We start from the raw sequence: 12,960 nt of genomic DNA, 5'->3' as shown, positions 1-12,960 counted from the left end.
GTATATATATATATATAAAAAAAAACCCCAAACAAACAAAAACCCCAACACATTTATTTAAATTAAATATTTTATGCAAACTCATATCTACACTCATCCAAAATGCATAGTCACACCCAAAAAAAACACAAACCCCCAACAAACCCTCAAAAATAAAAGGAAATGAAAAAATAAATGGAATGGATTAGCTTAAAAATCTGTGCAGTTGTTTTGGGGCTTGCTTTTTTTTTTTGGGGGGGGTGGTGGTGGTGGTGGTGGTTTGGGTTTGGTTTTGGTTTTGGTTTGGTTTAAAGTATTGTTTGCCGTTATTATTAATACACGCCGGGGACTGAAACCAGGAAATCATAGCCACGCTACTAACTAATCATTACCAAGTGCCATAGGGTAAACACTAAGATTAATCATGTCATATAACTGATTTAAAAGAAAGCTTCATCTTTATGAAAAGGGAAGAGAAGTCGAGCAATACAAGAGCTGAGGGGAGGGATAATGGAAGGAATAAATCAAGGTACAGCTTTATTACAAGCGAGAATAGGGGCTGGAGTTAGAAGAGGCGTCGGGCACCGCGGCTCCAGACGGGAAGCCTTCGCCTTCAAAGGACGTTTGATTAAAAACTTCTCTGCTACATCATCACCTCTTGGTCAAAATGCTCGTTCCAGGACCTGTTCCTAGCCTCATGGGGAGGGCAGCTCCCATTGCCCCCCCCCCACACACACACACTTTGGGACCGCTTCTGCAGGAAGCCATGGAAGGGAAGGTAGGGGTTAAGAGAGTGGAGGTTGGCCAGATCCTACCTTTCCAAACCCTGGTTTTACCCTCCTGCAGAGCCAGGCCTGTCTGTCCCCCTGCAGACTCCACCCCACATCCCTACTGACATCCCCGGCAGCATCTCTGGTGTCTGGTCCCCTCTGGGGATGAAGGCCCTAATTTGTGGCATGGGGGCAGGGGGATAAGGGTTTAACTCCTGCTAGTAAGATTAGGAAGGTCAGGGCAGCTGCAGCAGCACCGCTGCTAGGTGAGAGCAGCTTACAGACCATGTATTCTTTTACCCAAATCTTCCCTTTTCCCCCATCCCTACCTTTTCCCCTTCCAGTGTGTTTTGCTTTTTTCCCCATCAGGACTTCAGACCTGCTGTTTGTGGGATGCTGCCACCCTCTCGACTCCAAAGCAGAGCTGGGGGTGCCCCGAAACGAAAGCAGCCTTCCTGTGCTGCCAGGAGCACCTCTGCTTAGGAAGAGGGACTTGGCCAGAGGGCTTTAGCGTTGGGAAATCCCTCCTCAGCTCCATTCAGAGCAGGGCATCCGAGGCTTTGCACCAGCGGTGTGCCAACAACTGAAATCCTTTACCTATGCCACCAAGGAGACTCCATGGCCCTCAAGGTTTGGACTTGGTCACCCTGAGGGGTGGTGAGTGATGTCCCAAGGGAGCAATGCCTTGTAATACTGTGTCTGGTCCTTCCTTGGCCGGTCCAGGCAGCCCCAGTAGGGTTCTAGGAGACGCTGTAGTTATTGTAGTAGGTGGCTGTGGCATCAGCGAGGACAGAGATGAGGCTGGTCTCAGAGGCATGGGAGCTGCCAGACACAGGGACATGTCCATTGACCAAGACACCACCATGGTGGTCGCTGTGGCTGGGGTTATTGAGATACTGGTCAAACTCATTGCGGTCCATCTCCCCCAGGAGCTCAGCTTGGCTCAGCTGGTCCAAGGTGTCAAAGCTGTGATGGTCAGGTGGTGGGGAAAGCTGGCCCAGGTGGGCATGGAGGCTAGAGGGGTGCAGGGAGGGGAAGGCAGGCGTGTAGTAGCTGGGAGGAGGAGGAGGAGGAGGAAGGGGAGCACAGCTGGAAGCTGGGGGTATCATGCAGGTGGCCGGCTGTGATATAGGGCTGAGAGGGTGGTGGTTGCACTGGAGGGAGCTGCCCGTGTACTCTGGCGAGTAGGTGGCTCCGGCGAGGTGGGAGCAGGGATGCTCGTCAGGGCAATGCGAGGAGAAGAAGCTCTGCTCAGGGTCTATGGCATCCAGCGGAGACATCTCTGGAGGGGTGGGCAGCCCGTAGGGGTAGGTGTCCACACTTGTGCCGCCGCTGCCCGGGGCCTCCCGGTAGCCCCGGACGGACGGCAGCCCCGGGTGAGGGGGGTACTCACCCTGCCCCTCCTTCTCCCCCCCAGCCCGGCCGCAGGTCCGCTTCTCCGGCACGGTGTTCTGGTCCCGTGCCAGGCTGCCCAGCAAAAACCCGGGGTCCACCCGCTTGCAGATGCGCTTGACCTGCTTCTTGCGCCGCGGCCGGTACTTGTAGTTGGGGTAATCTTGCATGTGCTTCACCCGCAGCCGCTCGGCCTCCTCCACGTAGGGACGCTTCTGAGAGAGGCTCAGAGCCTTCCAGGACTTGCCTGAAATGAAGAATGAAAATCCCCTTAGCACCTGTGGCAATCGCATCAAGGAAGGGGAAGGGCCCTGCCTCCCGGAGCTCGCAGGCGCACAACCCAAGGGCAAGGTAGGAGCTCTCGAAGTCTGTGCCAACAGGTGAAGGCTGCAGCTCGAAAACCCCGCAGGAGGATGAGGGGCCAGCAGGAGGGTGAAGAAGTTAGGGTGCGAAGCAACAGTAGGTCCTCTGACTGCCCCCATCCCAAGTCCCCACATAAATAGGGGAGTTCAGTTCTAGCTGCAAATGAGTCAAGGCAAATAAGCTCCCCCAGTTCCACAGCCTGAACTGCTTAGTAGGGATGGTCGAGGCCATGCCTGGCTGAGCAGGGAGTCAGGACACAGTGTCCCTGGATGTGCCCCAGCCTGTGCTCTGGGAGTCACACTGAGGTGTATGGAGACCCAGGCACCATGACCTCGCTGCTTTTGATATACACAAAACGTTCCCAAGACACCAGACAGAGGGCAGGAGGGTTGCATCCCATGGTGAGGTTACCCCGGGCTGTTGCTCAGGGCAGGGGAGAATTGAGGATACAAATCAAAGAGCTCAATGCCTTCCCATTGCCAAAGAGACAGCAGAAATAACACTAACGATCACTGCAAGGCAGGGCAGCAAAGACAAAACCCAAACCACCAAAGAAAACACCACAAAACTGTCCAGGGAAACACAAACTTCGGGTAAGAGGCTGGACAGCAAAGCTGTGTTGCAACTCGGGCAGCTCTTTCTCGGGCTGTCTGGGCTGGTTACTTCTGTTTGCCCTCTTGGTTTCACATTAAAAAAAAAAGAAAAAGAGGACTGGGAGAAGGGGGAAACCGTGGATGGGGAGTGGGAAATAACTGCATATTCAAAGAGGGTTGGGATCCCTGAAAGGAACAGCAGAAACACAAACACCGCCCCTAGCCGTGCAATATCGGGATGGGCTAGGGAGTTTGGGGACGAAGTGAGACAGCACAGAGAGGTCAGGATAATGTAGCAGACCTTCCTTGCACAGGATGCAGTGATCTCAGGCAGCTTGAGGAGTTTGCACCCCTGTAGGGTTTGCCCCCGAGGGGTGGCAGGTTGTGCACCTGGGTATCTGTCCCCTGGGGTGCAGGACACCGTCAGGCTTTGCACCCTGGGGGGTGGCCGCACGCTCTGCTTGCGTTTGAACCCCACGGGGCGGTGGGGTAGGGTGCATAGATGCCTGCTCCCTGGAAGACCATCAGGCATCAGGACCCCACGACGTGGATGTTGCTCCAGAAGCAACATTGGAGCCAGGCAGGCTTTGCACCCCAAAGTGCGTCCGTGGAGGCGCAAAGGTGGCCGCCCACTGCCTGCAGGACCTGTTTGTGTCCCATGGGGCGGCCGGGAAGAGGCACTCACCCCAGGGTGTCTGTGCCAAACCTCGGCTGTGCTTGCACCCAAAGGAGTGGCAGAGAGGGTGCACGGGGACCTATCAGCACTCTGAGGGATGGTCGATGGGTGCCCGCCCCGGGGTCCGGAATCTGGATTCGGTTTGCGTCCCCGGATATGGTCGGCTGGGATGAACGGACGTGCACTCCCGAGTCGCCCCCCGCCCCAAACGCCGCACCCCCTCCGCTCCTCACCGAGCATCTTGCTGAGCTCCGCATTGTGCAGGTCGGGGTTCTGTACGGCCAGGCGCTTCCTCTCGTCCTTCGCCCACACCATGAAAGCGTTCATGGGCCGGCGGATGCGGCTCTCGGAGCTTTTCTCCCCCGGTGGACAACGAGGGGGTGGCCTCGGGGGCAGCCCCTCGGCCGTGTCCCCTTCCAACCGCTCCGGCCAGGGGTAGGTGCCGAGCAGCGCAGCCATGGCCCGGCCCCTCCGCCCCCCCCCCAGCCCCGCTGCGCTGCCCTCGGGGTCCCCGCGTAGTCCCAGCCTCCTGCCCGGCCTCCCCCGTATTTATGAGCTCCTTGAAAAAAAAAGAACCCTCCTCCAATGACACCGAAGGTACTCGCTGCTCCTCCTTGTTTTGCAAACTCCTGAGCCCCGGCCAGGATGGCGCGGGGAGAGAAACTTCTCCCCACCCTCACTCAACCCGACCTCCACAATGCTTCCCGACGCCCCCTCCTCCACTTCTGTCATTAATATTAGTTCTTATTTTGCCCGCTGAAGGGCTGAAGGGTAGTGAGGAAGAAGCTGGAAATCGCCCTGCTACGCCTTCACAGCCCCTGCTGCTCCTCACCCCGCACTGCAGAGCCCCTAAAACTTCAAGGCTGGGGGAAACGCGGAAAGAGGAGATGCAGGCACTGAAATCTTTTTGAGTGGCCTGGAAAGAACAGGAAAATGGTCCCAAAAGGAAAAGTCCCATAGGGATGAAAATGCCCCCTCCCCAGGCCCCTTCCCAGGCTTCGGCGAGTGGCAGTGTGCCTGTTGCAAGGGGAAATCAAGGCACGGGCTCATCAGGCAGGTACCCCTTTCCGCTGCTTTAACCTGTGCTTTCCCACCCCATGTGGCTTTTCACCCCAAACGTCCAGGTCCTCACAAATGGGAGGGAAATTAGGACACAGTGAACCTGCTAGCAGGTGCTTGTCCAGCCTGGTTGGACTCCTGAGTGTGTGTTGCAGGGGCTTCACGGGGCAAGGGATGGGGCTGGGACACGGCTCAGAGAAGTTGCAACATGCCCAGTTGGTTCCCACTGCCCATTCCCAGAACACTGGGGGGCTGATCCAATGGTTTTGTGATCCTTTTCTTGCTGCTGCATATTATGGAGCGCTTCTCCATCCTGCAAAGCCACCCCAGCCAGGCTGGGATGGAAACACCACCGTCACACTGTGGTATTTCCCACTAACTGGAGCCTGGCCCTTGTGAGGGCTGGAAAGTCACCTCCGAGAGGCGTTTTTCCCTGCTAGGACAAAGGATCTCCAGGGAGGCGACAAGACCGAAAATCCCCAGTCAGACATCTTTGCCCAGCTCATCCCTACAACCTTCCCAGAGGAATATATTTAGTCGCGCAATTCCTTTATGATTCTGACCCCCTGACATGGGCTGCAGGGCTGCAGTGGCTTTGCTTTGACTGATTGTAGATTTCCTCCCTGCTCTGCCAGAAAAAAGCCAGCGGGCCAGGGGGCGAGCTGGGGAGGCTGGCTGCCGCTGGCCCAGCTCACCCCAAAACAAGGGGGAAACAAAGCCCCAGCAGTGATCCCAAGCTGGGGTGTTTGTGCAGGTAGGCAGTGCTTGCCCACGTGCCTGGGTGTTCCTATTGACTCTTGTCAGATTACAGGTGATGGAGAGAGCGGGATGGAAATCTGAGCTATGCAGGCGCAGCATCCGCCTGGGGTTCCTGGTCTCTGCGCACGGGAGCAGGCTCCCTGCGGCTCTGCTTTCTTGTGGGCAACGGCGGTCCGAGGGGGCCGGAGAGGTGGAAGCTGCCGACTTCACTTAAAGCAGCAGGAGCAGCAAACCGCCCTTTTCTGAGCTGCCTTTTTTTCTTTCCCGGGGACCAAATTAAAACCCGGCGGAAGCAACAACATTTTCCAAAGGAACTGATTACATCTATTAAGCTATTTACAAGTGGGCTCGATCAGACTGCGTTATCTGGGAATACAACAGGAAGGCAACTTCTCTTAAATCTAAAAGGCGCAGGAGGTTTCCTGGTCTGGGGACAGATTTACAAACCCTTTACGCGCGCACACACACACACGCAGGGCCGGCACACAGCAACTGCCTTTCATCTGTGTTTTGGAGCTCGGGCACAGCCCGTGCCGTCCCAGGCGCTGCACAGCAGGCTCAGGTTCCCTCTGAAAGTCCTGCCTCACACCTAGAAGTGCTGAGATGGGACAGGGAGAACATGCCAGATCCTCTGTTCTGCTCCAGACAGGTCTCCTGGGTGCCTTTGGCAGGAGGGAGCTCACAGATTGACAGAATGGTTTTGGGTTGGAAGGGACCTTAAAGATCATCTAGTTCCAACCTCCCTGCCATGAATGCCTTCCCCTAGACCGGATTGGTCAAGGCCTCATCCAGCCTGGCCTCGAACACCTCCAGGGAGGGGGCATCCTGTACAACCTGTTCCAGCATCTCACCACCCTCACTGTAAAGAATTTGTTTCTAATATCCAATCCTTCCTCAAGCTTTAATCCATTCCCTTTCATCCCTACCACTGCGAGCCCTTGTAAAAACAAAAAAACCAACCACAAATCCCTCCCCAGCTTTCTTCTGCTGCAGAGATTGGCAGCAAGAGGTTGGGAAGAAAACCCATAATTTCTTAATTTTAATTACATTATTTTAATTTCCCTTTAGTAGGGCTTGAAGGGGACTGAAAAAGAAACTGCCCCAAGTTGCAAGTTTTGCTCAGTGCTCTTTTTTACCACCCCCCCCAGGATGCACGGGGCCTGAATAGCACCATTGTGATAAAAAACAATTAAAAAGAGATAAAAAATATATATATTTAAAGAAATATATATATATATATAAATATTTCTGGCCCCAGAGGGCATGGAAATTTGGTAGCAGAATGCATGCATCCCTTCAAGGAAAAAGGAACAGATTAATTCCACTCTTTTACACAACACCATGTTTCCAAAGTGCAGTTTGCAGGGTGGGAAGAAAGGTCTGGGTGAGGGCAAGGCAGGAGGGTGTCCACCTCCTGCCTCTCCTGTAGATGCCTGGAGGCTCTCAGAGAAACCTCCTGGATTTTCCTGCCCTTCTCTCTGCACCATGGGGGTAGTACCACCTGATCACAGCATGGTGGGGGTTGGAAGGGACCTCTGGAGTTAATCTAGTCCAGCCCTCCAGCTAAACTCAGTGTGGCTTTTCAGATCTCTCACCCTGAGAGGAGTGCTGGGACTCCTATGCTGTTGCAGGAAAAAAAGTACTGCAAACTGTTTCTCATGTGGATTTTTCCCATGCTGGAAGCCAGCACCTTCTCCCATGCTAGAAGTCAGCCCCTTCCTACACCCTGCCCCCTGCATTTTGAGTGCAAACAGTGAAAATAATAACCTTCCCCCCACCTTTCCTTTAGCACCTGGCATTCTGATTGCATTAGTAAGATGGGTTTCATTCTGCACCCTGCCTAAAATGCTGGTTAAACCTGTCCTGTAGGAAGCTGTGTGTTACATAAAGACAGCCAGGGCCCTGTGAAAATGCCACCTTTTTTAATTGCAGCCCCATCTCAGGGTAATTAGCAGCAGCCTGGAAAAAGCTCATCTTTAACTTTTTTCTGCTTACCTTCCTGATTCTGGCACAAGGCTTACCTGTATCTGGGGCATGGGAAGAAGCAGAGCTCTCCCAGGGCTTTGAGAGCAGGGAAATTATGGCTAAAAGCTACAAGCTAAAATAGACTGAGCAGACAAAGGGTGGAAGAAAGCTTTGTTCTCCTCCTCTTCACAGATGGGGAACAGTGGCAGCAACTCCCATGGGTCAAGCAGAAAATCCGTGACTGAACTTTCGCGCCGCGGAGATGAGACCGTCCCCGCTCTTTAAAAACATCCCTTTCTGTGGCGTGGGGCTGACATCTGGCACCTTAAATGGTGGCTCTATTTTCACCAAGAACCCTCCCTCCCTCCCACCCCCCTCCCACCTCCCTGCTCAGAGACATTAAAAATGTGTGAGAAAGTGCAAAGCCTAAATTAGCTCAACGTTCACATGTCCCTTAATTATTGATGAAACTCTCCTCTCCCAAGGGCAGTTTTGGCAGAGACAGCTGGGGGGTACCCAGCAGAAAAGGCAGCAGCTCTCAGGGCTGCAGCTCCCAGCTGCTTTACCACCAAGACAAGAGAACCAACCCTGCCCACCACCCATCCTCCCTGGGTCTACCAGACTTTCCCAGTTATTTGCTAGCAGAGAATAACAGAGCTTTCCCTTTATGCAGCCTACTTCAAATGTAGGATAGGATAGGATAGGATAGGATAGGATAGGATAGGATAGGATAGGATAGGATAGGATAGGATAGGATAGGATAGGATAGGATAGGATAGGATAGGATAGGATCAACCAGGTTGGAAGAGATGTTTGAGATCATCGAGTCCAACCTATCACCCAACACCATCTCATCAACTAAACCATGGCACCAAGCACCCCATCCAGTCTCTTCCTAAACACCTCCAGGGATGGTGACTCCACCAGCTCCCTGGGCAGCACATTCCAATGGCCAATCTCTCTTTCTGGGAAGAACTTCTTCCTAACATCCAGTCTAAACCTCCCCTGGTGCAGCTTGAGACTGTGTCCTCTTGTTCTGGTGCTGGTTGCCTGGGAGAAGAGACCAACCCCCACCCTGGCTACAACCTCCCTTGTAGACACACACACACATACACAAAACCCCCAACCCTCCCAAATTTCAGCACATACACTCCTAAATGCTGAATATTTCTTCTGCTGCTATTTTTAAGATGTAGGTTTTAAAGTTAGGGGAAAAAAAAATATATATATAGGTCCCTTTAGGTAAAAAGGAACTAGAAGATTTTCCCTCTTACATTTAAAAAAGTTATAAAATTGGATTAGGAAAAAGAAAATAAAGCTTTGAGTGACTCAGAAGCAGAGTTGAAGTTCTGACTTGCTGAGAAATCGAGCTTTAATTGGCTTTGGAGCAATCTTCCAACTTCTGCCACCACAGAAGTTTGTATTTTCACCATGTTCACCCACCCCACATCACTAGACATTTGCTTATACAAGGAGCAGTTTGCTCATCCCTGCAGGGGATAGGTACTCAGCTGTGGTCATTGTCCATGTATTTTGTGAGCTCAGATCACAGAAACAGAGAATGGTTGTGACCCACCACAATGGTTGAGGTTGGAAGGGACCTCTGGAGATCATCTAGTCCAATCCCCCCACTAGAGCAGGATCACCTACAGCAGGCTGCTCAGGGGCGTGTCTAAGAGGGTTCAGAATCTCTCCACAGAAGGAGCCTCCAAACCTCTCTGGGCAGCCTGAACCAGAGCTCTGGCACCCAGACAGGAAAGATTTTTTCCCTTATGTTCAGCTGGAACTTCCTGTGGTCCAACTTGTGCCCATTGCCCCTTGTCCTGTCATTGGGCACCACTAAAAAAAAGTCTGACCTCTTGATAGCCACCCTTTAGATACCGTCAAGCACTGAGAAGATTCCCTCGTGGTCTTCTCCAGGCTAAACATCCCCAGGTCTCTCAGCCTTTACTCCTCACAGAGATGCTCCAGTCCTCTCAGCATCTTTGCTGCCACTGCTGGACACTCACCAGTAGTTCCCTGTCCATCTTGAACCAGGGAGCCCAGATCTGGACACAATACTCCAAATGTGGCCTCACTAGGGCAGAGTAAAGGGAGAGAGGAGAACCTGCCTCAACCTTGGCCACTAACGCTGCATGAATGAGATTTAGAATCCTTCATGTCACAAACCTCCTGCTGCCCTGGAACAAGCTGGAATTAGGCAAAGGACTGCCTTAGCTGCTAGCAATGCCCACACTGCCCGAGCACCAACCATTAGAAGATAGGCATGATCCTCTGCAGTGTTTCCAATAGACCTTGTGTGGTTTTCCTCTCCTCTTGGAGCTTCCTTCCTCCCCTTAGTGCTGGCAGATTTGGAGGTTTCGTGACGCAAGTTGTTTCTTTTGAAGGTGGCTGATTCAAGAACTTCAGGCTTGTGTGTTTAAACAGGAGAAACCTGGTTAATTACATTGGTGAATTCAGCTAATTTTCTTTGCCTGGAGCTGATTATTTGAAAGAAGTGAGCACCAGAAGTGCCTTTTGCTTAAAGGAAAACTGCATTAATTCAACATGATGCTGAACTGTCCCCAGAGGCCTTTCACAGAATCCCAGAATGGTAGGGGTTGGAGATCATCTAGTTCAAGCTCTCTGCTAAAGCAGGTTCACCCAGAGCAGGTTGCACAGGATGGGGCCCAGGTGGGTTTTGAATCTCTCCAGAGGAGACTCCACAGACTCCCTGGGCAGCCTGTTCTAATGCTCTGTCATCCTCATAGTAAAGAAGTTTCTCCTCATGTTCAGATGGAATTTGTGTGTAGCAGTTTGTGCCTGCTGTGCCCCTTGTTCTGTGGTTGGGCACCCCTGAAAAGAGTCTGGCCCTCCTCTTCACATCCATCTTTTAGATATTGATAAGCACTGATAAGGTAAGAAAATACTTAAGTTTAACAAAGCAGCTGTGTCTCAGTGGACTGAAATTCACACAAATGTAAGGACAGGTGGTCCTGAAATCATAATGGATTGTCTTGAAACATGCATTTAATAGTCTCATGCTTCTATGCTTTAATTTAACCCTGGATTTTACTACTTTGCACTGGTTGTATGTAAAACACTAGAGCTAGTATGTCTTGGAAAGAAACTCAAGGAACTCTGCCTGTTCCACACATTGGGGTTATAAAATCATAGAATCATTTAGGTTGGAAGAGACCTTTAATGCCATCAAATCCAACTCAGCACTGCCATGTGACCACTAAACCATGTCCCTCAGCACCACTTCTACATAGCTTTTAAACCCCTCCAGGGATGGTGACTCCATCACTTCCCTGGGCAACCTGTTCCAGGGCTTGACAATGCTTTTGTTGAAGATACTTTCCCTGCTGTCCAGCCTAAACCTCCCCCTGGCACAACTTTAGTTTCCTCTTTTCCTGTAGTCTGTTACTTGTTACACAGCTTGCAGCAGCACAATCTCCCATCCTTGGCTTGAAGGAAGGCTCTGCAGAGTCAGACACAAGCAAGATCAAACCAGTTGATGCCAATTAAGTTCTTGCAGACTCTGGGCCAGTGCTGGTAACAGACTGGCTTTCCATGGCCTCTACCTTCTGGAACACAGCTGGTATTTGCAAGCACAAAGCACACATATATATTGCTGCTCACAGCACTGCAATTGCAAATCACCTAGCTTGGTACGGAGCAGCCTTTGCACCAACAGTTAATTTCAAGCTCAACCATCATCTCCATAAGGCTCCCAATGTGAAGGGGAATGTTTTAGAATGGAATGGAATGGAATGGAATAGAATAGAATAGAATTAACCAGGTTAGAAAAGACCTCTGAGATCATCAAGTCCAACCTATCACCCAACACCATCTCATCAACTAAACCATGGCACCAAGCACCCCATCCAGTCTCTTCCTAAACACCTCCAGGGATGGTGACTCCACCACCTCCCTGGGCAGCACATTCCAATGGCCAATCACTCTTGCTGGGAAGAACTTCTTCCTAATAGCCAGCCTAAACCTGCCCTGGCACAGCTTGAGACTGTGTCCTCTTGTTCTGGTGCTGGTTGCCTGGGTGAAGAGACCAACCCCCACCTGGCTACAACCTCCCTTCAGGTAGTTGTAGACAGCAAGAAGGTCTCCCCTGAGCCTCCTCTTCTCCAGGCTAAGCAACCCCAGCTCCCTCAGCCTCTCCTCACAGGGCTGTGCTCCAAACCCCTCCCCAGCTTTGTTGCCCTTCTCTGGACACCTTCCAGCAAGTCAACATCTTTCCTAAACTGAGGGGCCCAGAACTGGACACAGGACTCAAGGTGTGGCCTAACCAGTGCTGAGTACAGGGGCACAATGACCTCCCTGCTCCTGCTGGCCACACTGTCCCTGATACAGGCCAGGATGTCACTGTTGGCCTAGGATAGCTGGACCTGAAGACATTACCACTGTCTCACTGTGCTGTGTGGACATCATTTTGACTTGGAAGTGGAAGCAGAGTGGTGGCTCCCATTTTGCTGGTTTCTAGGTACATCATTTTGTGCTGCAAGATGTTATGCACGATGCAAAAGTCTTGGCTGTTTAAAAGTGCTCTTTTCAGAGACAGGAAACCAAGTAATTTCTTTGCCTTACATTCTGCTAACTTCATCAGTTGGGTAATGATGCAATGCCTTTTTTCTTATGCTTTCTAAAAAAGAACCTTCTTGCCAAACCAGAGTTTGGTTAGAACTGGACTCCCAGCCCACTATAAACAACAACAAAATTGATTTATTACTTTGAAACATGTTCCTGCTGCTTCAATCATCCATTGCACTAGACAGGGTCTGGTCTGCTAAGGAGAGCTTTTTGTCAAGCAACGCAAAGTTGGCTGACCACTAACACACAGAGAGCAGCTCCACGAATTGATTGTTTCAAGTGCTAGGCTATTTTTTCCCCCCTCCTACAACCCATATTCCACACATGCAATTTCTCTTTGAGCTTGAAACGCATTAAAATCTCCCATTTCCTGGGATAAAGTGGAATTCCCACCTCCTGTTGTAGAATAGAATAGAACAGAATTAAACAGGTTGGAAGAGACCTTTGAGATCATCGAGTCCAACCTATCACTCAACACCATCTCAGCAACTAAACCATGGCACCAAGCACCCCATCCAGTCTCTTCCTAAACACCTCCAGTGATGGTGACTCCACCAGCTCCCTGGGCAGCACATTCCAATGGCCAATCTCTCTTTCTGGGAAGAACTTCTTCCTAACATCCAGTCTAAACCTCCCCTGGTGCAGCTTGAGACTGTGTCCTCTTGTTCTGGTGCTGGTTGCCTGGGAGAAGAGACCAACCCCCACCTGGCTACAACCTCCCTTCAGGTAGTTGTAGACAGCAAGGTCTCCCCTGAACCTCCTCTTCTCCAGGCTAAGCAACCCCAGCTCCCTCAGCCTCTCCTCACAGGGCTGTGCT

At 51.6% G+C, this 12,960-nt stretch overlaps 1 protein-coding gene across 1 annotated transcript; it reads right to left on the bottom strand.

Annotated features, from left to right (window-relative positions):
- Positions 1-1,022: 1,022 nt before the first annotated feature.
- On the bottom strand, positions 1,023-4,298 carry SOX7 (SRY-box transcription factor 7). The gene is made up of 2 exons (XM_009907764.2): positions 4,007-4,298; positions 1,023-2,388 (listed from the first exon to the last, which is right to left on the bottom strand). Exons 1-2 carry the CDS (start codon positions 4,230-4,232, stop codon positions 1,490-1,492), a joined length of 1,125 nt encoding a protein of 374 aa, XP_009906066.2. The 5' UTR covers positions 4,233-4,298; the 3' UTR covers positions 1,023-1,489.
- Positions 4,299-12,960: the final 8,662 nt, after the last annotated feature.

The sequence above is a fragment of the Dryobates pubescens genome, chromosome 3, assembly GCF_014839835.1.
Source record: "Dryobates pubescens isolate bDryPub1 chromosome 3, bDryPub1.pri, whole genome shotgun sequence".
Taxonomy (NCBI): domain Eukaryota; kingdom Metazoa; phylum Chordata; class Aves; order Piciformes; family Picidae; genus Dryobates; species Dryobates pubescens.
This window is presented reverse-complemented; position numbering and strand designations above follow the sequence as displayed.